This window comes from Protopterus annectens, chromosome 10.part0 (assembly GCF_019279795.1).
Source record: "Protopterus annectens isolate FY-2018-M chromosome 10.part0, PAN1.0, whole genome shotgun sequence".
Taxonomy (NCBI): Eukaryota; Metazoa; Chordata; order Ceratodontiformes; family Protopteridae; genus Protopterus; species Protopterus annectens.
In genome coordinates, this window is record NC_056744.1 from 1,802,115,830 (window position 1) to 1,802,138,977 (window position 23,148).

At 42.4% G+C, this 23,148-nt stretch overlaps 1 protein-coding gene across 1 annotated transcript in view; it reads right to left on the reverse strand.

The window, feature by feature from the left end:
• LOC122814505 (coiled-coil domain-containing protein 42-like) overlaps positions 1-23,148 on the reverse strand; it is an 88,468-nt gene that overhangs the window by 20,962 nt on the left and 44,358 nt on the right. The window contains exons 4-5 of the mRNA XM_044087080.1: positions 18,542-18,763; positions 581-742 (exon numbers count right to left, since the gene is read on the reverse strand). Coding sequence (XP_043943015.1) covers positions 581-742; positions 18,542-18,763 — 384 coding nt within the window. The remainder of the gene's footprint in view (positions 1-580; positions 743-18,541; positions 18,764-23,148) is intronic.

Below are 23,148 nucleotides of genomic sequence, written 5' to 3' on the forward strand. Positions count from 1 at the left end.
AATAATCTTCCATGAGACCTCAATAGACTAAAATAGCTGGGGACTCTCTCCCACTGTTAAGTATTGAGTGAAGATTGACATCATCAGATAAAGAAGTCATGTCTTGCCATAACGTTCCATCTGTGTTGTTGATCTTCACCAATCCATGACATCCCCTCCCTCCTTCCTCCATCCTGCGACTCTTAGTAGACCAAATTGGTCCTTAGTTAGCTTCCTTTTAAGGACTCATATCTGGCTTGTTACTTTGCCTGTCTTTTAACCATAATTTCTTTACGTCTATCTGCACTTTCCTGGGCAAACTTGATCTGAGGTAATTTCTGAGGGGAGCATTATGAGTAGTGCCTGGCTTGAGAGTTTGGGGGATGCAAGCTGAAGTATATGGCTGAGTCGGTCCCGAGGTTCGGAAACAAACCCCACTGTCAAGGATTGGTGAAGATCGACAACACAGATGGAACGTTATGGTAAGACATAACTTCTTTTTTTTACTTTGTAAACTGGAAGCCTTCCTTCCAAGGTGATGTGCTAATAGAGGCTCTTAACTGCATTTAGTTAGGAGGAAGGCCGTCAGACCATGCCTTACCATGTCCAGCTGTGTGGCCGTGTCTTCCAGTGGCACTGCCACAGCCTCATCCTTCATTTCCTTAACGATAGTCTGGAACAGGTTCAGAGTTGCCATTTTAATTGTACCAAGCAGGAGCGTCTTCTTTGCAGCCGTATTCTGGATGTGAGCCCAGCGAGATTCCTGCATTAAGAAAAACAATTTGCTGATCAAAATTTATATTTTATTCACATGTGTCTTTACATTTATACAGATCTGTGTATGGAGCATTTACGTTAATGGTTCATACTAGATGTGCAGAACTAAGTCATACTTGGGTAGAAATGTGGTTGGCCAAAGTATTCATGATGCAATGAACTACAATATTCCAGGCACATGCAACAGCTGGAAAGCCCATAGAGATACCTTACTAAAAGGATACAAGGCCTAAAACAACATATTCTACATGCACCAACTCAAAGCTGTGTCACTATTCTCTCTATTCTGCAGACTGCTAAGAGGTGACCTGTGTCTGACATACAAGGCATCCTCCAACCTAATACTGATGGAATTACTGCACATTAGCAAGTCAAATGCCATCAGAAATATTCAGTCTAGTGATCTAAACCTCTTTTGCAATCTCAACAGAATGGTTTGGAGGGATGGGTATATCTTCACAGAGGAAACTGCTGTTCTGAAACAGACTCCCCATCCACATAAAACAAAGTTCATCCCTATTCACATCCAAGTGCATCTTGGATCTATGGATGGAAACAGAAAATTTAACCCAAGACTGCCCCCTGTACTAGTGATGGACAGAGGCAGCTCCTAAAAGGCTTTGTCCCATGTATGGATCCCCTCAAATTATCTACAGTATGATCCCGATTATTCTTATTAGGGGTAACATATAATTATAGATCATGGGATATCCTGATTATTCTTATTAGGGTAATATATAATTATAGATCATGGGATATCCCGATTATTCTTATTAGGGGTAACATATAATTATAGATCATGGGATATCCCGATTATTCTTATTAGGGGTGACATATAATTATAGATCATGGGATATCCCGATTATTCTTATTAGGGGTGACATATAATTATAGATCATGGGATATCCCAATTATTCTTATTAGGGGTGACATATAAATATAGATCATGGGATATCCCGATTATTCTTATTAGGGGTAACATATAATTATAGATCATGGGATATCCTGATTATTCTTATTAGGGTAATATATAATTATAAATCATGGGATATCCCAATTATTCTTATTAGGGTAATATATAATTATAAATCATGGGATATCCCAATTATTCTTATTAGGGGTGACATATAATTATAGATCATGGGATATCCCGATTATTCTTATTAGGGGTAACATATAATTATAGATCATGGGATATCCCGATTATTCTTATTAGGGGTGACATATAATTATAGATCATGGGATATCCTGATTATTCTTATTAGGGGTGACATATAATTATAGATCATGGGATATCCCGATTATTCTTATTAGGGGTGACATATAATTGTAGATCATGGGATATCCCGATTATTCTTATTAGGGGTGACATATAATTACAGATCATGGGATATCCCGATTATTCTTATTAGGGGTGACATATAATTATAGATCATGGGATATCCCGATTATTCTTATTAGGGGTGACATATAATTATAGATCATGGGATATCCCGATTATTCTTATTAGGGGTGACATATAATTATAGATCATGGGATATCCCGATTATTCTTATTAGGGGTAACATAATTATAGATCATGGGATATCCCGATTATTCTTATTGGGGGTTAACATATAATTATAGATCATGAGATATCCCAATTATTCTTATTAGGGGTAACATATAATTATAGGTCATGGGATATCCCGGTTATTCTTATTAGGGGTAACATATAATTATAGATCATGGGATATCCCGATTATTCTTATTAGTGGTTAACACATAATTGTAGATCATGGGCTATCCCGATTATTCTTATTAGGGGTTAACACATAATTATAGATCATGGGATATCCCGATTATTCTTATTAGGGGTAATATATAATTATAGATCATGGGATATCCCGATTATTCCTATTAGGGGTAACAGATAATTATAGATCATGGGATATCCCAATTATTCTTATTAGGGGTAACATATAATTATAGATCATGGGATATCCCGATTATTCTTATTAGGGGTAACATATAATTATAGATCATGGGATATCCCGATTATTCTTATTAGGGGTAACATATAATTATAGATCATGGGATATCCCGATTATTCTTATTAGGGGTAACATATAATTATAGAACATGGGATATCCTGATTATTCTTATTAGGGTTTAACATATAATTATAGATTATGGGATATCCCGATTATTCTTATTAGGGGCGACATATAATTATAGATCATGGGATATCCTGATTATTCTTATTAGGGGTAACATATAATTATAGACCATGGGATATCCCGATTATTCTTATTAGGGGTTAACATATAATTATAGATTATGGGATGGAGAAGGATAATCTTTAACCCAATGGGACAGGTTAATAAGAGCACAAACAAGGGAAACTGGCTGGGCTTAAAATGGTCTGCAAGGGCAGCTAGCCTGGTACTTGCCTATGGTACTGGCTGTGTGACTCAGAGGGATGGACACCTACCTGCAGTACAACTCGATAGGGCACTGTTACCAGGCCCAGCACTAATAAAAAATTGTTACAAGCTGTAGAAGAAAGGTGTTGAGAAGGTACAAAGAAGTCCTCATGAGAGGCACACCTGCTCGTAGCGATAAGCAGATCTTTATCCATTACCATAATTAAGGATATGTAGAAATTACAGAGGGCAGAGCAGGTAAACACAAATTTAGGTAATAGCAACCCTCATATGTTGTGGTCCAGACTCATGAGTGGCTGATGGGTATGTATTGATGACATATTTCTTCAGCCAAGGGTCTTTAATCCCACTACAGGGATAGAAAGAATAGGGGGAAAGAAGAGGCCATATAGGAAACACTATTACAAACATTATTCCAGTCTAAAAAAATGACCAGTTGACATTAATTTGTACAAATTAGATACTTCAGACATGCCAAAGCATTAGATTAAAAATGTAACTTTTATTATAAATGAAGTAATGTTTGTCCATGAGCTGGCACCTCGGCAGTGCACTTTCTACATGTTCTAAACAGATTACAATTATACATTTTATACTGGAAGTTGGCATAAAGGATTAAGGAGATGTTAATGAGCTGCTTCCTGTGGTCTAGGGGTGCAAGGTTTGATTCCCCTAGCTTCCATTGCCTAACTGTGTGACTCTGAGCAAGTGACTTAGCCAGACAGCACTACAGGATTGAGTCTCAGAAAGGTCCATGGAGATCCAGTGCTCTACCCTGGAAAACAGATAAATACTATATGCATAGTGGAAATACCAATTAGAGAAAAGATGAATATTCAATTTACAGCAAGTATTTAAAGATTTACTGAAGTAGTTTTAGTTTAAACGTTTTATATTTAAAATCAAACCAAGCTTCATTTAGCAGTAAACTATCAAAAACATTTACATATAAAGACTGACTTCTGCATTCATACATTATTAAAAATGCTTTGATAATTCATTATTAGTCATGTTTTAACTCAAAGTTAATAGCAGTAGGGCTGATCTGTGCTTTGTTTCTGACATCCCTAAGATGTTCCAAAATATGCTCCTAGGTAGGTGTATAGTTTGATGTATATAATAAAGGTCATATAGACATTTTAGGCAGTGTACCACTGTTTTCTGATAATAAAAAAAAGGTATAAAGTCATGTGCGCTAATGACATGTTTAGGGCTATGATCTTTATATTTGGATAGAAGGAAGTTTCTCTGTTCACTTGTGCGAGACGGGAGCTTTGAGCAGCCTATCTGTGCGAGAGGGGAGCTTTGAGCAGCCTATCTGTCCCTGGAGGAATGGTTTCAGCCCAGAAGTTAGTAGTTTATTGGCCATTTTGGGCTAATTTCGATCTCTTTCATTTCCCTGCTATAAAAACCAAATGTGCACGGTTTTGCATGCCAGGCAGCGCTGGTTAGCTACAGTGAAAATTATTCCCGGCTCCACTAAGTCTCCTCTTCAGTTTTTCCCTTGAAGCTAGTCTAACTCTCAACCTAAGCACTCAAAAAGCATCCTACAGTCCAGCACTTGCTCAGACCTAATAGCAAGCACTAATATACCCTGACACTAGATTGCCCAGCAGGGCAAGGCTCTTTACTCTCCCCTCACCAATCAAGTGACTAAGCAGCTCACCCTACTATTCAGGCATGACCAAAGGGCAATTTCAGGTGTACTCTCCAGTCCAGCTGGTGAATCTGGGTATCCTGAGGCAATGTCACAACTGCCTCATGTACACAGACAACCCTCTCCTCCTACCACAAAACACTAACATATGCAAGAGATGCAATTAAACAGCCAAACTGGAAGCTAAGCTGTCTCTACCCAAGACTGGAACAGACAGTCAAGAGGAGAAGGTTAACACTTGCACCACACCTCCAGCCACACACAGACCTACTAAAACAGCACTGGCAAAAAATACACAAAATCATACTCAGAGGCTCTAAATAAAAACCTGCAAAAACATCATAGACTTCCAAAGCAGACACCAAACAACCTGCACCTCCCGTCACAAACCAGTCAACACATAAAACACAAAATCAGTGCGCCGCACAATCACAGCCCTTAAGGCAAAGTAACATACCTAACACACTAGTAATAGGTGACTCTATAGTCAGGCACACTGACGTCTCACTCACTAGGCTGGACAAACAGAAGGTTACTGTTAGCTGCCTGTTGGGAGTCAGAATCCGCCACATAACACAAGCACTCCGGTCACTCCAGAACAAGTACAAATATGACTCTATCATTGTTCATGTTGGTGTTAATGACCTAAGACGTACCTCTCTGGACTACATGAAAAGAGACATGGAAGAGCTCTCTGATCATGTAGTCCAGGCTGGTATGACCCCGACCCTGAGTAGCACCCTGCCCTCACCAATAGTGATACCTCAGTATAAAGAAAAAATTATCAATTTCAATAATTGGCTAAGCTTCTGGTGTCATTCAAAGGGGATCCAGTGTCTGTCAGCCTGGGATGACATGCTCGACAAGCCACATTCCTTCACAAGAGACGGCTTGCACCTGTCACCCCTAGGCTTTCGAATACTTGCCAAGGCTCTTGCATCCCCCATAGTGCATTTTTTTAGGCAAGGCTGTAAAGTCAAACCTACCTCCGTAAACAGCACAATTAACAAAAAACTGAGGGTTATGCTACTCAACGCCAGCAGTTTAAATCTCAAAATGCACATGCTCGAAGCACTCCTCAGTATGGAGAATGTCGACATCTGTGCAGTAACTGAAACATGGTTGAAGGCTCCAGAGAGTACCCCAGCACTATTGGGCTACAACTCATACTACACGTTTCGGCCACAGACCAAAACACAAAAGGGATACCTACACCTCCAGGTTAGTGGCACAACATGATACCTCTGAGATCATCCATGTGCAACTAACATCGGGCAAATCTGCAGTGCAAATTGTGACCTGCTACAGATCACCCTCTGTGACCCAGGACCACCAGTCCACCTTTCTGGCGACACTGGAAAACATAAAGGTCCTGCTGAACATCCTGATATTGGGCGATTTCAATTACCCTGCCATTAACTGGAAAAACTACTCGAGTACAAACTCCCAGGCCCAGTGCTTCCTGGAATTCATCAACTCAAATGTCCTGGATCAGCTGGTAAACTCCCCTACTAGAGGTGAAAACATATTGGACTTGGCCATCATCAACATGGGCGACAGGTGTTCCACACTGGAGGTCAACCCGTCACTGGTTAGATCAGACCATAAACTAATCACTCTGGATGTCCACACCCCACCACCACCCCCAACTAAGGAAACCACAATAAAAAACTTTTCTAATGCAAACTTCACCTTACTTAAGGCAGAGGTGGTAAGTTTCACAGCCCCCACACTAAAGGATAACTCTGCCCAAGATGCAGAAACCTTTACAAATGCACTCTATGAGCACCTACAAGGATGCATGGATGGTGCCATCCCTAGCAAAACCAAGACTCACTCCTCTAAGAGAAAGAAACCAGTTTGGTGCACCCCTGCCATAAACAGGCTATACAATAGAAGGAAGAAACTAGTTCAGAAAAAAAGCAAATCCCAAGAAGGAAAGACATCCCTGATCAGTATCAGTAAGAAACTAAGGTCCCTCATAAAATCATCCAAGGCTAACTTCAAAAGGAAAATAGCCAAGGATTCAAAAGATAACCACAAAGCCTTCTTTAGCTATGTTAAGAATCTAAGTGGCAATTCACAGATATGCACTGAACTACTGCAAAATAGCACAAAATATACTGAACCTACTGATATTGCCAACATCCTGGCAGATAGATTCAGTGCAAACTTCACCCCCCTCTCACTCCCAAAAGAGCCCACAACAATAACGGAAAAGTGTAGTGTCCCGGAAATCACAGACGCACAGGTGAAAACAGCCCTTTTAAAAGCCAAAAACACAGCGTCAATGGGGCCAGATGATGTCCCAGGCTGCATCTTGCATGAACTACAGAACGAACTAACCCCGCCACCTAAACACGCTGTTCAACCTCAGCCTCTCCACAGGCTACGTGCCCTTAGAATGGGGCACAGCAATGGTTATTCCTCTCCACAAAGGAGGGACCACAACTGACTCTGGCAACTATTGCCCCATAAGCCTGACTAGCCTGGTCTGCAAGGCTATGGAGTGTATCATCATGGAACTCATTAACAAAGACATTGGGAACCTCCAAACACTTGACCCAACCCAGTTCAGCTTTGTTAAGGGAAGATCATGCCTACTAAACCTGGCTGACTTCTTCGAGACAGTCACCAAGGCCATAGATGAGGGAAAGGTGGTTCACACAGCCTACCTTGACCTTGCCAAGGCTTTCAACACCATTCCCCACTCGGGTATTACAGAAACACTCACCAGCCTGAACATAAACCCCTATGTCATGAGCTGGATTGACAATTAGCTTACAGACAGAACTTGCATGGTAAGAATAGCGGGCTTCAGGTCTGACTCTAAACCAGTCACAAGTGGTGTCCCGCAAGGCTTAGTCCTGTGACCCCTACTGTTCAGTAAGCAAACACAGGAGAACTATGGCTAACCAAATTCACCGATGACTGCAAACTGGGAGCCATAATTGACTCTCTGGCTGACACAGACATCCTCCAAAAGGGCCTTACTGAGATGGACACCTGGTGTCAAAGTCATGGCCTCAAGCTAAATGCCAAAAAATGCATAGTCATCCCATTTGGGGAAACAAAACACCCACGAATTACCACATAGGTGGCAGCCCCCTTAATACAGAAGAGGTAATAAGAGATCTGGGGACCCAGGTAGATAGTAATCTCTCCTTTGACAATCATATTGCCAAAGTAATTAGGAAATCCTTCTATGTGGCTCATCTAATTACTAAAGGGTTCACATCTAGAAATAAAGAGGTTATAGTGCCCCTCTACATGTCACTCATCAGACCCATCATAGAGTACAATGCTCCATTTGGGATGTACCTCACAAGACACTTCCAACAGCTGGAAAGACCGCAAAAGTACCTCACCAAGAGGATTACTGGTCTCAAACATATGTCCTATGCAGCCCGACTGAAAAAACTCTGGCTATACTCAGTGGCATATCGCTTACTCAGAGGTGATCTCTGCCTGGCTTACAAAGCCATATCCAACTCAGAATTGATGGACATGCTCCACCTAAAGAAATCCATGTCACTGCGAGCCATGCGCTCTAGTGAGCTAAACCTCACCACAGCAATGAATAGAACATGCAGGAGGGATAGATTCCTGTCACAGAGACTCCCCATGCTTTGAAACAAAATTCCAAACTCATTAGGCAGAGCCCCTCACTAACACTCTTGAAGAGAAACCTTGACGAGTGGATGGGTAACAGAAAATACACCCCTGGGATCACTTCATTGGCTCTGCTTGACAGAGGATCAGTTAATTAATCAATTGGGCGGCGAAAGCTGACACAATCTGGCTAGGCTTATAAATGCCCTCAAGCAGATAGCCTAGTACCTACCTATGAACATATTTGCAGATAATACAGCTGTTACATTTGTCCTTAACTTTTTCAAAGAATACAATTTACTGGAGAGTTCTTATGTGAAATTTTGGGGTGGAATTTAACATTGCACCCACAGTCTCATCTTCTCATATGAGGTACTAACATTTTGCAAAAATGCATCTTCCTTCTAGAAAGAGGGCATACTAGGTCACAAAATACCCATTATACCTTTCTGTTAGTTGATTATTTTTCCTTGTATATCTGTCCCTCAAAACGGTATTTGCGTCCTGCTTAACTTTTTCGAAGGAAGAATAAGTGAGTCTCCTTGATAACCATCTGAAATGTCAGGACTTACTCGAGTGAGTCCCAAAACACTGAGACCAAATGGCCGAAAGATGGGCCTTGTATATACTAAATCCGAGATGCCATTTCTCAGAATATTACCTTTTCTCTGAGATATGGTGATCTCGGCATTGGTTTGTATAAGTTTGGTGGGTTGGGGTGACGTTTTAAGGTGAACAGCATTTTTTTGAGATTCTCTCTTCCCTGCGTTTTTACTCTTGTTTTTGTTTTTTTGAGACAGCATTTGTGCTGACATTTCAGTAGCGGCCCTCCTCCTTACATATGCTGTCCTTTCATTTATTCAGTCATTTAGTCCGAAGGGTAAGGCTCAGAACTGGTCATGTGATCCAGACACACACAACCTTAAGAAATACCTAAAATCTGGATTAATAAGAATGTGATGAGCATCTTTTATAAGTAGTTACCAGGAAACTTGAACGAGGAAGTTGGCTGTTGGTTGTTGGTGAAGCACCCACCAAGAGGAGAAAACGCTGAGAGAAGAAGGGAGCCACTTTTGAGATTTTAAGTATTTTTTCTCTGTTTATTTGCTAAGTTTTTCTGCATAGCTGCCTAGTTTGAGCATTTTCTGGCTTGTTAAACTTGATTTCTGCATTAGTAGCTGTATTTAGAGCACAACCAAAAGTTGTTTACTGAATTTCCTGTTTGCACTTAATTTTAAATCGTTTTTTTCTCAAAACTTGCATATTTTCTGTCCTTGACCTAGCACTCTTGTGTGGGGTCATTTACTGCACTGTTATAACTTGATATTACCTGTGAACCTCTGCTATCTCTGAAAAAAAACAAAAACAAAAAAAAATCTTGCTTTTTCCCACTTTTCTAAGATTTAAAAAAGTTCAGTTACAGGTTTGCTGTTTCCTGAACTGTTTGTAAGTTTCTGTGAGGCCATTTTTGCTTGGGCTAAAGGAAAGTCTCTCTGTTGATCAGTGGCAGTGAATAACATTGAGCAGCTTCCCTGCCCCCCCGTAGGAGTGGTTACTGACTTGAAACTGTAGTTTTATTGGCCAACAGGGGTCATTTCCAAAACTCCTTCATCTTCCTCTCTTAAAACCTAGTTGCCTCATGGTTTTGGTGTCTTTTCAGGCTTGTTGGCTGTTGGTGAAGAACTCACCAAGAGGAGAAAACACTGAGAGAAACAGAGCCACTTTTGAGATTTTAAGTATTTTTTCTCTGTTTATTTGCTAAGTTTTTCTGCATAGCTGCCTAGTTTGAGCATTTTCTGGCTTGTTAAACTTGATTTCTGCATTAGTAGCTGTATTTAGAGCACAACCAAAAGTTGTTTACTGAATTTCCTGTTTGCACTTAATTTTAAATCGTTTTTTTCTCAAAACTTGCATATTTTCTGTCCTTGACCTAGCACTCTTGTGTGGGGTCATTTACTGCACTGTTATAACTTGATATTACCTGTGAACCTATGCTATCTCTGAAAAAAACAAAACAAAAAAAATCTTGCTTTTTTCCCACTTTTCTGAGATTTAAAAAAGTTCAGTTACAGGCTTGCTGTTTCCTGAACTGTTTGTAAGTTTCTGTGAGGCCATTTTTGCTTGGGCTAAAGGAAAGTCTCTCTGTTGATCAGTGGCAGTGAATAACATTGAGCAGTTTCCCTGCCCCCCCGTAGGAGTGGTTACTGACTTGAAACTGTAGTTTTATTGTCCGTTTTGGGTCTATTCCTGCTTCTTTCCAGCCCCTGCTATCAAGCACGCTTTAACGTGCTTTAGCGATTTAGCGGAGTTGCCACTAGAGCAGCATCGGGCAGCGCCGGTTTAACAAGGTTAAACTTTTTCTGGCTCCATAAAGTCTGTTCTTCAATTTTTCCCTTAGAACTGCTCTGTTAGGAACCTAAACAGTTTACACCTTCACAAAAAAGCGCAGCACTAGTTCCAAATTGCTTTTTCTTCTCAAAGCTCAGCACTTGTCTTAAAAGCATATCCCTTGTCTTATAAGCATTTTCTTTGCAGGTCAAGCACTCCTATATTATACAAATCCCTCACTTGCAAAACCCCTCAGGAGTGCCCACTTCCCTGCTAAGCCCTCTACTTTTCTGTCTCATACCAACTCATAATTCTTTCTAGCATGTCGAAGGGTCAGATGCTGGCATCCTCTCCTGCCCAGTTGGTGAATCTGGGAATTCTGAGGCAATGTTACAATTGCCTCATGTACACGGACAACCCCCTCCTCCTCCCACATAACACTAACACTTGCGAGAGATGCAGCTATTTAGCCAAACTGGAGGCTGAGCTCTCTCAACTCAGGACTGGCAAGACCAGGCAGGAAGAGAAGGCAACTACACCCACCACAAAACAAGTCTCACATAACTCAACCACACCACTGAATCAAACACATAAACACACTAAGACATACTCGGAGGCTCTGAGTAAAAATTTACCTAAACAGCAAAGGCCTCCAAAGCAGACACCCAAGCAACTGCAAACTCAAGACACCACACAAACAACACATAAAAAACAAAATCAGTGTGCAAAGCAGTCACTGCCCTTAAGGCCAAATACAACACCAAACATACTTGTCATAGGTGACTCCATAGTCAGACACACTGACGTCCCGCTCACCAGGCTGAACAAGGAGAAGGTCACGGTAAGCTGCCTATCGGGTGCTAGAATCTGCCACATAACACAAGCACTCAGGTCACTCCACAGCAAGTACAAGTATGACACCGTCATTGTCCATGCTGGTGTGAACGAACTGAGACGTACCTCCCTGGACTACATGAAAAGAGACATAGAGGAGCTCTCTGATTATGTAGCCCAGGCAGGTATGACCCTGACCCTGAGCAGTATCCTTCCTTCACCATGAATGATGCCACAATATAGTGACAAGATGATCAGCTTTAACAATTGGCTTAATTTCTGGTGTCATTCAAAGGGGATCCAGTGTCTGTCTGCCTGGGATGACATGCTTGACAAGCCACGCTGCTTCGCAAGGGATGGCTTGCACCTGTCACCCCTGGGATTCCGGATATTGGCTAAGGCTCTTGCCACCCCCATAGTGCCTTTTTTAGGCAAGGCTCAAATTCTAAACCTGCCACCCTAGAAAACAAAAATGGGAAGAAACTAAGGGTAATGCTGCTCAATGCCAGAAGTCTAAATCTCAAAATGCACGCACTCGAGGCCCTTCTCAGTATGGAGAACATCGATGTCTGTGCTGTAACTGAAACCTGGTTCAAGGCTCCTGAGAGCACCCCGGCACTATCAGGTTTTACCTCATATCATGCTCCGCCCCAAAACCCGGACCATACCACAAAAGGAGGGGGTGTATCCATATTCATCAAGGATACCCACACCTCCAGGTTGGTGGCTACGCACAAAGCATTGGAAACCATCCAGGTGCAATTAACCATAGGCAAAACTGCTCTACAATTTGTAGCATGCTACAGGCCACCCTCTCAAACTCAGAAAACCCACACAGCCTTCCTGAAGACACTGGAGGGTATAAATGTATCACCAAACACCATCATATTGGGTGACTTCAACTACCCGAATATAGACTGGGAACATTACTCAACCCCCAACTTTCTAGCCCAAAGGTTCCTGGAGTTCATAAATTCAAATGCCATGGAACAACTAGTCACCGTCCCCACAAGAGGAGAAAATATACTAGATCTCATCATCACAAACATGGGGACAAAATGCTCCACACCGAAGTATATCCCTCTTTGGTGAGATCAGATCATAAACTAATCTCACTAGAAATCCACATCCGCCCCACCCCAAACAAAAGACCACAGTGAAGAACTTTTCTAAAGCAAACTTCACACTACTCAAGACAGGTGTGGTAACCTTCAAACCCCACGAGACAATGGAAAGCACAGCCCAAGCTGTGGAATCTCTTACAAATGCCTGCTATGAACACCTTCAGGACTGCATGGATCAGGCAATCCCAAATAAAACCAAGACTCTTTCCACCAAGGGCAAACGTCCAGTCTGGTGGACCCCAGCCATAAACAAACTTTACAATAAGAGGAGAAAGCTATTACATGATAGAGCAAAATCCCAAAAGGGAAGGCATCTTTGATCAGTACTAGCAAGAAACTACGATCCCTCATAAAATCATCCAAGGCCAACTTTGAGAAAAAATTGCCATAGATTCAAAAGACAATCATAAGGCCTTCTTCAGCTATGTCAGAAACCTGGGTGAAAACTCCCAGATATGCTCAGAATTAGTCCAAAATGATACAAAATCACTGAACCCACAGACATTGCCAACATACTGGCAGACAGGTTCAGCGCAAACTTCACCCCCTCTCCCCAAAAGGAGAGATAACTATCCCAATAGAGTGTAGCCTCCCAGACATCTCAAATGCGCAGGTGAAAGCTGCTCTCTCTAAAGCTAAAAACACAGCATCAATGGGACCGGATGGTGTCCCGGCTGTGTGCTACATGAACTCAATGAAGAACTAAACCCGCACATAAGGCAGCTGTTTAATCTTAGACTTACCACAGGATATGTGCCCAAGGAGTGGTGTACGGCAACTGTGGTCCCACTCCACAAAGGCGGTGCCTCTACGGACCCTGGTAATTACCGCCCCATAAGCTTAACAAGCCTGGTCTGCAAAGCTATGGAGAGGATCATAATGGAACTCATAAACAAGGACATAGGGGACTTGCAGACCTTGGACCCAACCCAGTTTGGCTTTGTCAAGGGCAGATCTTGCCTTTTGAACTTGGTCAACTTCTTCGAAACAGTTACCAAGGCCATTGATGAGGGAAAGGCAGTCCATACAGCCTACCTTGACCTTGCAAAAGCTTTCGACACAATACCCCACTCGGGTATCATAGAGAAACTTACCAGCTTAAATGTAAACCCATATGTCACAAGATGGGTTGCAAACTAGCTAAAGGACAGAACCCACAGGGTTAGAGTTTCTGGAGCCATGTCAGACTCCAAGCCGGTTACAAGTGGTGTCCCACAGGGCTCAGTCCTTGGCCCCTTATTGTTCGGCATCTACTTCTCAGAAGTACAGGCAAACATAGGAGGACTATGGCTGACAAAGTTTGCGGATGACTGCAAACTGGGTGCCATAGTGGATAGTACATCGGACACAGACATCCTTCAGAGGGGTCTCACTGAAACTGATAGCTGGTGCCAGAGCCATGGCCTGAAGTTAAACGCAAAAAAGTGTATAGTCATACCCTTCGGGAAAAACAAGGTAACCCCAAGCTACCATATAGGTGGAAACCCACTAAGCACAGAAGAGGTTATCAGGGACCTGGGTACCCAAGTTGACAGTGGCCTCTCGTTTGACACTCACATTGCTAAAGTGGTTCAAAAGACCTTCTACATTGCCCATCTGATCATGAAGGGATTCACATCCAGATCAAGTGAGGTCATTGTTCCCCTGTACTCTTCACTTATCAGACCAATGATAGAGTACAATGCCCCATTTGAGATGTATCTCACCCGACACCTGCAGCAATTGGAGAGACCCCAAAAGTTCCTCACCAAAAGGATAAAGAGACTCCAAAACCTGTCATATACTGCCAGACCGAAGAAACTCCAACTCTATTCAGTTGCATACTGTCTGCTCAGAGGTGACCTGTGCCTGACATACAAGGCCATGACCAACCCGGAATTAATGGACATGCTCCACCTCAAAAAATCCAAATCCACCAGAACCACTAGAGCAAGTGACTTAAACCTTAGCACGGATATAAATAGGACGTGCTGGAGGGATTGATTTATCACCCAGAGATTCCCCATGCTGTGGAATAAAATCCCGGTCCATGTGAGGCAGAGCACCTCGCTGGCTCTGTTCAAGAGAAATCTTGACCAGTGGATGGGAGATCGTAGGTTTTCCCCGGGAATCATCTCTGTGTCACTGCTGGACAGAGGCACAACAAACTAATGGGCACATTATTTCTAACATAAGGGGTGGCGTAAGCCACATAACTTTGGGCTAGGCTTATAAATGCCTTAGGGCAGATAGCCTAGTATAAACCTATGAACCTATGAACAGGGTGTTGAGTGATATCGTTTTCAGTTTGGGCGCCATCACAAACAGGTTTATGAAAGAAAGACCCAGAACTGGTTGCCAAGCATTTTCTTTCTTTAGCACTAAAACTTGAATAAAATCCCCTTACCACCCAGGACAGCATGTAATGGAAAGGTAGAAACAAAAGAGGCTGGTCTGGAGGATGAGGTATTACCCCCTGAAAAGGAGGAAACTCCTCCTGTTGCCATCTGTAACGTTGATGAATGATTTTCAGAACCCATTTATCTGTTGTCAGATAGAAAAGTGGAGAATCAGACTTTCTGGATTCCATTTTTTTTCTCTCCAGTAAAGGAACAGCACAAGTGACCCTCTATCCTCAAAAGCCTCAGAGGAATGTACTCTTCAGCAGCAGTAAAGCTCTGAAAGGCTTGGAGTCCAGCTTGAACTGCTTTACAGTTTGGATATTTGGATGGAGCTCTGTAGTTTTAGAAACTGGATAGTTGTTATATGCCTGGCAGGATTTAACCCATACAGCTAAGGCTACTGTAGCAGTGAGTAATGACCATTAAGCATTTTAGAAAAAAGTGGACATTCACAACTGTGAGCAATGCAGCAGCATCAATCCGCTGCTACAGTGCATGAACTGAGCAATGCAGCAGCATCAATCCGCTGCTACAGTGCATGAACTGAGCAATGCAGCAGCATCAATCCGCTGCTACAGTGCATGAACTGAGCAATGCAGCAGCATCAATCCGCTGCTACAGTGCATGAACTGAGCAATGCAGCAGCATTAATCCGCTGCTACAGCTAATGAACTGAGCAATGCAGCAGCATCAATCCGCTGCTACAGTGCATGAACTGAGCAATGCAGCAGCATCAAGCCGCTGCTACAGTGCATGAACGTACTGGAGAGGGCGACTGATAAATGAATATGGGGGTAGTAGAAAGCAAGATTAGAGAGGAGGATGAAAACAGTGTTTGAACTTACAGGGGGGGGGGGTTCCCAGTAGGAGTGGGTGTACATCAGGGTTTGTCTCTGAACCCAATGCTTGGCATTCTAGTAGTGGACTACATTAACAGATGTGTTGGAGGGGACAGATCAACAAAGCTGCTTTATGTAGATGATGTAGCATTATAATAAGCAAACTCTAAGCAAGAGCTTAAGCCATTGAGAGGGGGAGTGGAATGCAAAACTGAAGCTGTTGTCATGTTGAGTGGAAAACAGTGGTGCACATTAACAGCTTCAAGTATCTAGGAGGGTTAGTTAAAGTGAAAGCAAGAAAGTTTGAATGGAGGAAGTCAAACTTAGAATCAGAGGGCTGCAGCCATCTGGCATGGAGTGTCAGGGGTAGTGCATGACAGACGAATGCCAACGAAGCCTAAAATGAAGGTATACAAAACAGCAGTGTGAGCAGTACTACTATACGGCACAGACCTGGGCAGTGAAGGCAGAGCAGCTGAGGAATCTACAGGTAGAGGAGATGAAATTCCTGACATAGATGGAAGGATGCTCACTGTGGGACAGGATAAGGTAGTAGGGCAGAAGCTAAATTAGCTCCAATTGCAGAGAAGGTCAGAGAGGACAGATTATGGTGGTTTGGACACATGCCGGGAAGCAGAAGATGATTTGGTGAAGAAGAATTGGGAGGGACATGAAGAAGGCAGGAGGAAATGAGGGCAGCAAACTGATAGCTGGATTGTGTGGCAGAAGACCTGTGCCAGTCAGGCATGGCTGCTGAAGAAGGAAAGAGACCGATATTGAATTGGGAGAGGTGGTTTCAGTTGATAGAAAACTGCCACCACACGCAGAAAATGAGATGTTGATGAGGAATTATCTGATTTGCCTTTCATCTTTTCTCAGTTTGACTTTTTTTCCCTCCTTTCTGCTGTGCATCGGAAGAATTCTTTGCTCCCTGTCTTGACCCCTTTGGCCGACTCCTTATCATTCTCTCTCGTCGGATGCTACTTTTCCCTAACCCCCTTGTACTCTGCATCCTCCTCCTCTTCACTACACCTCCTTTCTTTCCCTTACAACCAAATTTCTTGGCTTATTTCCTAGCATCCTGTTCCTATAATGCCATCTTTACCTTCTCCTGTTTTGCTTCTTCCACACCCGTAGTACTCCATCCTTGACCCGTTATTATAATTTCTATACTTCATCAGTTTGACCCGTTATTATAATTTCTATACTTCATCAGTTTGACCTCTGTATCATAGCTTTTCATTGACCTTCTCCACAGTGTAGCACAATCTGTGCTCCTAAAATACAGTATCATTCCAACTTTGGCCAGGTATCCCCCAACTCCACATCACACATTGCCACAATCACTGTTGGCTAGTGTTGCCTCCAAATGGACATCCATGACACACCCTGTCTTTGTTAACAACATGCTTGCTTGTTTCTTAATCAGTCACTCAAGCAATTATTTTATTTAATTACTTACATTTTGCTGACTGGATAAGCCCTCCTGGGGAACAACCTATTTAGGACACAGTGCCCATTTAATCTTGCAGCAGTTGGCTGAATCCCACATGGTCCAAGTTCTCATTCATCTTTTGCTCCAACTGTATCCTACAGTTCTGAATCTCATAGTCAGTTCCTGCAGGTATTGCAGTGGGAGAACTCAAAGGTGTTGGCGCAGCACATCCCAGCGAGTCATGGCAGAGACAAAAGGCCTCGGCAAGGTAAGGCAAGGTTTGTCACTATAAATGATTAGTTAACCTCAGTCAGTACAGAGCTGACAGCACTACTTTGCACCTCCTATGTGGCATGCAGATCTAAACCCTTGTAGAATGTGAAAAAATGTCTCATTATGCTAGACAGCAAGGGATCCCTCAGCACTCTGCATCCTCCCACAGAAGCAGTTCAGTATTTGAACAGAGATTCTGTAACAGTGATCAGCAGATAGGGTTCCATACACAGTCGGAATGGTAAATATAAATGTTAGATACCCCTAAGGAAAGTTAGACCACCATGGAGGTGTACCATAGATGATAGTACAAGATTTACTGATAGTGCTGTCACTACCCAGTGAAACAAACTGCACATACATGGACATCAAGGCCCTAACAGGGATGGCATTTAGCAACAAGAGAGGTAGTCATTGTATAAACCGCTACCTCATGTATGGCACATATGACATCATGAATGTTTGTCTGACTTCCTGGAGTAAATGTGATGAGTACATGTGGCAGATAAGCAATTAGTGCTATATGTTACTGGTGAGCACAGCCATAGTGTACACAGCTTTGTTAGCTGATTCAAATATAGAGGGCAAACATAAATGACAATCTACTGAAAATACATCTTACTGAAAAAATATTTTCCATGGAGCAGCATTCATTTACTCCCATCCACACTCATTCCATAATACATTTTGAGACATGTTTTGAACTCAAAAAACAATGTATTTCTTTTATTTTCACTGAACATGAGAATTACTCATTTTTAGTAACAATGTTTCTTCTCAGTGGTTGAATAGTGAATGCTGCACTACTGTCCTGGTATAATATGTTGTGCGACAACGTTATTGAGCCCTGCTGTTGAAAATGACCAGATCTCTTACCCAGAGTAGAGCCTTGCTGTGTGCTCTATCCAGCAGTGTCTGTAGGTCTGACAGCTTGTTGTTGTACTGCAGGATCTCATCAGTCTTCTGCTCGATGCAGTGTGCCAGCTGGGCACCGGCCTTCTCAATCACCTCCTGGTTCTCCTGTGCCGTCTGCAGTAAGTCTTTGTTGGTAGAAATGAGTGTGTCATAGCGACCCAACAGCTGACGGATTTCCTGAAACTGATCAAGTTGGGGAAATATTTTGTAGATGAATATCACAGCTCTCACTCATGTCAGTTACACAAATTACAACACAATAAGGGAGAGAAGGAAGGAAATGAGAAATTATTTATATTAATCCTTCTGCTCTCATGATGTCATCGCCATTATGTCATAAATAGGGCTGTAAGCTGATGTCACTATCGTTCCATGGTAAAACAGCTTTTTGAAACATACTGACAACTTCTGTTCTTTTCAATGCCACCGATATCAAGTACGTCAGTTGATACTGACTTCACCTGTCCTCATTTGTTTTATTTTATTACTTTATTAAACAGCTAACATCTGTTGACCACACTTTTTTCAGTGGGTGGTCTGGCAGCTTTTTTCTAGTTGTATAAATTGCTCAAAGTACACAAGCAGAAACTCGGAGGGACTCAAACACAGGCCTACTGGAAAAGTTCATGAGCAACTCGTTACATTAATCCCCTCTCTACTTGATGATGTATTATGTTTATGAATGACAACAGTGGAAAAGAAGTAAGTGAGGGAGCAGAAGTTCCCAAAGAGATGGGAACAAGTATAGGATGTTAAAATAAATAACAGTAAAGCTGCCTTCATTGGTTTAGTTTCATACTCTCAAAATATAATGGTCTAAAGTAAAATACCCTAGAAGGAAAAGCCTGAACATATGTAAGTACCAAAACTCCTGGTCCAGAGCTGTAAAATATCAAGGCAGATATTTTATGTAGCTTCTCCTTGGTAATATTATTTTGAAAGGACACTAGCTGTAATCCTGTAACAAAAACGTTAGATGGCAAAAACATTAAAAGTACTATTTCAGCAGTACAAATGCATGTGGCTTTTTGTACATAAAAGTAAAATGAGAAGCCATCATGTTCATTACAGTATTATGTAATACTGGGGTTTCATGTCATCAAGCCGAGGGGGCAAATGTTGTGCCAACTAACATTGGATAAAGTCATTTTGACTCTTGGAATCAACATTTCATAAAAACATAAAGAATGACAGATTTTGCAGGTAGGCAAGCACCCCCATATGTAGCCTTCCCTCACGCCTTCCTTTGTTGCATGTACTAACTCCATGGTGACTCATTTTTGTGGGAAGGACAAACACCGTGAAGGGGATAGTGAGATCTTGCTCCCTGTCTGCAATGTTTTGCCACTGCTGATGGTGCCAGCTGCAATTCAGACCATTATATTCCCAGCAAAAGCTGACAAACGTTTTAACAAAGATGATGGACCTTCAGTACAGAAAATCCAACACCCGCTGCAGTGCAGCATATATACTGCACAGAGTAACATCTGAGAAAACACAAAGTAGCACAGTCACACTGCATTTTACTGTGATGGAAACAATGTTACAAGAGTAGTACGTATGATGTATAAATGACAGAATCCCACAGTACTGCAATGTAACATTAAAGCAAATTATTACAATCACAATACATTTAAATGACACAGTAATGCAATGTAACATAATCTACTGCCAATCATAAGTGGACTGGTGATCCTCTGTGGTGGCCCCTAACTGGGAAAAGCTGAAAAACGCAGATTACAATCACACTACATTTTACTGTGATGGAAATGATGTTACAAGAGTAATACCTAGGATGTATAAATGACAGGATCCCACTCTTGTTTTCACAGAGGTCATTGTGCATCTCCATGTGATGGGCAGGACTGCACTCACTATATAATCTAAATCTACGTTTGCATATTACTGGAGGAAGGAAATGCTTGCTTTGACAAAAAAAAAACAAGTATTCCATTTTATCCAGGGTTGTGCGGTATTGTATGTACATAGGAAGATGCATAGGGTGTAGGCTAGTTATTTCATTTAGTAATACATTTTACAGATTGTGAGACTCATACATATTTAAATTTCTTTGTTTTTTTGATTTTATAATAGTCTGCATTTCATGGTTAGTTACTAGACATGCAGTCTAAGACACCATTGGGAAACCCAGTGCACTTTTGCCAAAACACTATCTGATTAAGAGACTTGCTCAAGGCTACACAGTAGGCAAAAGGAAGCTTGTTAGCATCTCAAAGACTTAATCCACTGTGCTACCTGCCAGATCTTACTATATATTTTTTAAGACCAGCATTTCTTGTTTCAAGCTTTGAGAACAGATCGGTATTCAGGTCACTGTTGCAAGAGGTCAACTCTGAATGTGACATAATAATTTATAAATACAAGCATCAATGTTTCACTTTGCTGCGTAGATAGCATCCCCCGCATATGCCTAGCTGGCTGACACAGGCAAGGCTTAGAGGAGATAGGACCTCTAGGCTACATTTTATTGCAGTTATTCCCAACTTAGGTGGTACAGCCAGACAAAGACATAATTTGTCACTTGACAAGTTATCTTTGACCTTACATTAATTTAAATCAACACCAAACATGACTACAGCTGTAGTTAGAATAATCAGACCAGGGACCTCTGTACAAGAGAAAAGGCTGGATGCAAGCTTAGGCTAATTTTCTGTACTCAGTAAAGGTTTGGGAGCGGGACTTCATGAAGTCTGTAGGAGAAGAAAATAATAGGAGAAAAATGTTCGCACATACAAGCTGGAATGTCCCCTGCAGCTTCAACATCACTGCACAGAGAAATGTCTGTGGAATGTCCCCTGCAGCTTCAACATCACTGCACAGAGAAATGTCTGTGGAATGTCCCCTACAGCTTCAACATCACTGCACAAAGAAATGTCTGTGGAATGTCCCCTGCAGCTTCAACATCACTGCACAAAGAAATGTCTGTGGAATGTCCCCTGCAGCTTCAACATCACTGCACAAAGAAATGTCTGTGGAATGTCCCCTGCAGCTTCAACATCACTGCACAGAGAAATGTCTGTGGAATGTCCCCTGCAGCTTCAACATCACTGCACAGAGAAATGTCTGTGGAATGTCCCCTGCAGCTTCAACATCACTGCACAGAGAAATGTCTGTGGAATGTCCCCTGCAGCTTCAACATCACTGCACAGAGAAATGTCTGTGGAATGTCCCCTGCAGCTTCAACATCACTGCACAGAGAAATGTCTGTGGAATGTCCCCTGCAGCTTCAACATCACTGCACAGAGAAATGTCTGTGGAATGTCCCCTGCAGCTTCAACATCACTGCACAGAGAAATGTCTGTGGAATGTCCCCTGCAGCTTCAACATCACTGCACAGAGAAATGTCTGTGGAATGTCCCCTGCAGCTTCAACATCACTGCACAGAGAAATGTCTGTGGAATGTCCCCTGCAGCTTCAACATCACTGCACAGAGAAATGTCTGTGGAATGTCCCCTGCAGCTTCAACATCACTGCACAGAGAAATGTCTGTGGAATGTCCCCTGCAGCTTCAACATCACTGCACAGAGAAATGTCTGTGGAATGTCCCCTGCAGCTTCAACATCACTGCACAGAGAAATGTCTGTGGAATGTCCCCTGCAGCTTCAACATCACTGCACAGAGAAATGTCTGTGGAATGTCCCCTGCAGCTTCAACATCACTGCACAGAGAAATGTCTGTGGAATGTCCCCTGCAGCTTCAACATCACAGCACAGAGAAATGTCTGTGGAATGTCCCCTGCAGCTTCAACATCACTGCACAGAGAAATGTCTGTGGGATGTCCCCTGCAGCTTCAACATCACTGCACAGAGAAATGTCTGTGGGATGTCCCCTGCAGCTTCAACAAGAAATGTCTGTGGAATGTCCCCTGCAGCTTCAACATCACAGCACAAAGAAATGTCTGTGGAATGTCCCCTGCAGCTTCAACAAGAAATGTCTGTGGAATGTCCCCTGCAGCTTCAACATCACAGCACAAAGAAATGTCTGTGGAATGTCCCCTGTAGCTTCAACATCACTGCACAGAGAAATGTCTGTGGAATGTCCCCTGCAGCTTCAACATCACTGCACAGAGAAATGTCTGTGGAATGTCCCCTGCAGCTTCAACATCACTGCACAGAGAAATGTCTGTGGAATGTCCCCTGCAGCTTCAACATCACTGCACAGAGAAATGTCTGTGGAATGTCCCCTGCAGCTTCAACAATAAATGTCTGTGGAATGTCCCCTGCAGCTTCAACATCACAGCACAAAGAAATGTCTGTGGAATGTCCCCTGCAGCTTCAACATCACTGCACAGAGAAATGTCTGTGGAATGTCCCCTGCAGCTTCAACATCACTGCACAGAGAAATGTCTGTGGAATGTCCCCTGCAGCTTCAACATCACTGCACAGAGAAATGTCTGTGGAATGTCCCCTGCAGCTTCAACATCACAGCACAAAGAAATGTCTGTGGAATGTCCCCTGCAGCTTCAACATCACTGCACAGAGAAATGTCTGTGGAATGTCCCCTGCAGCTTCAACATCACAGCACAAAGAAATGTCTGTGGAATGTCC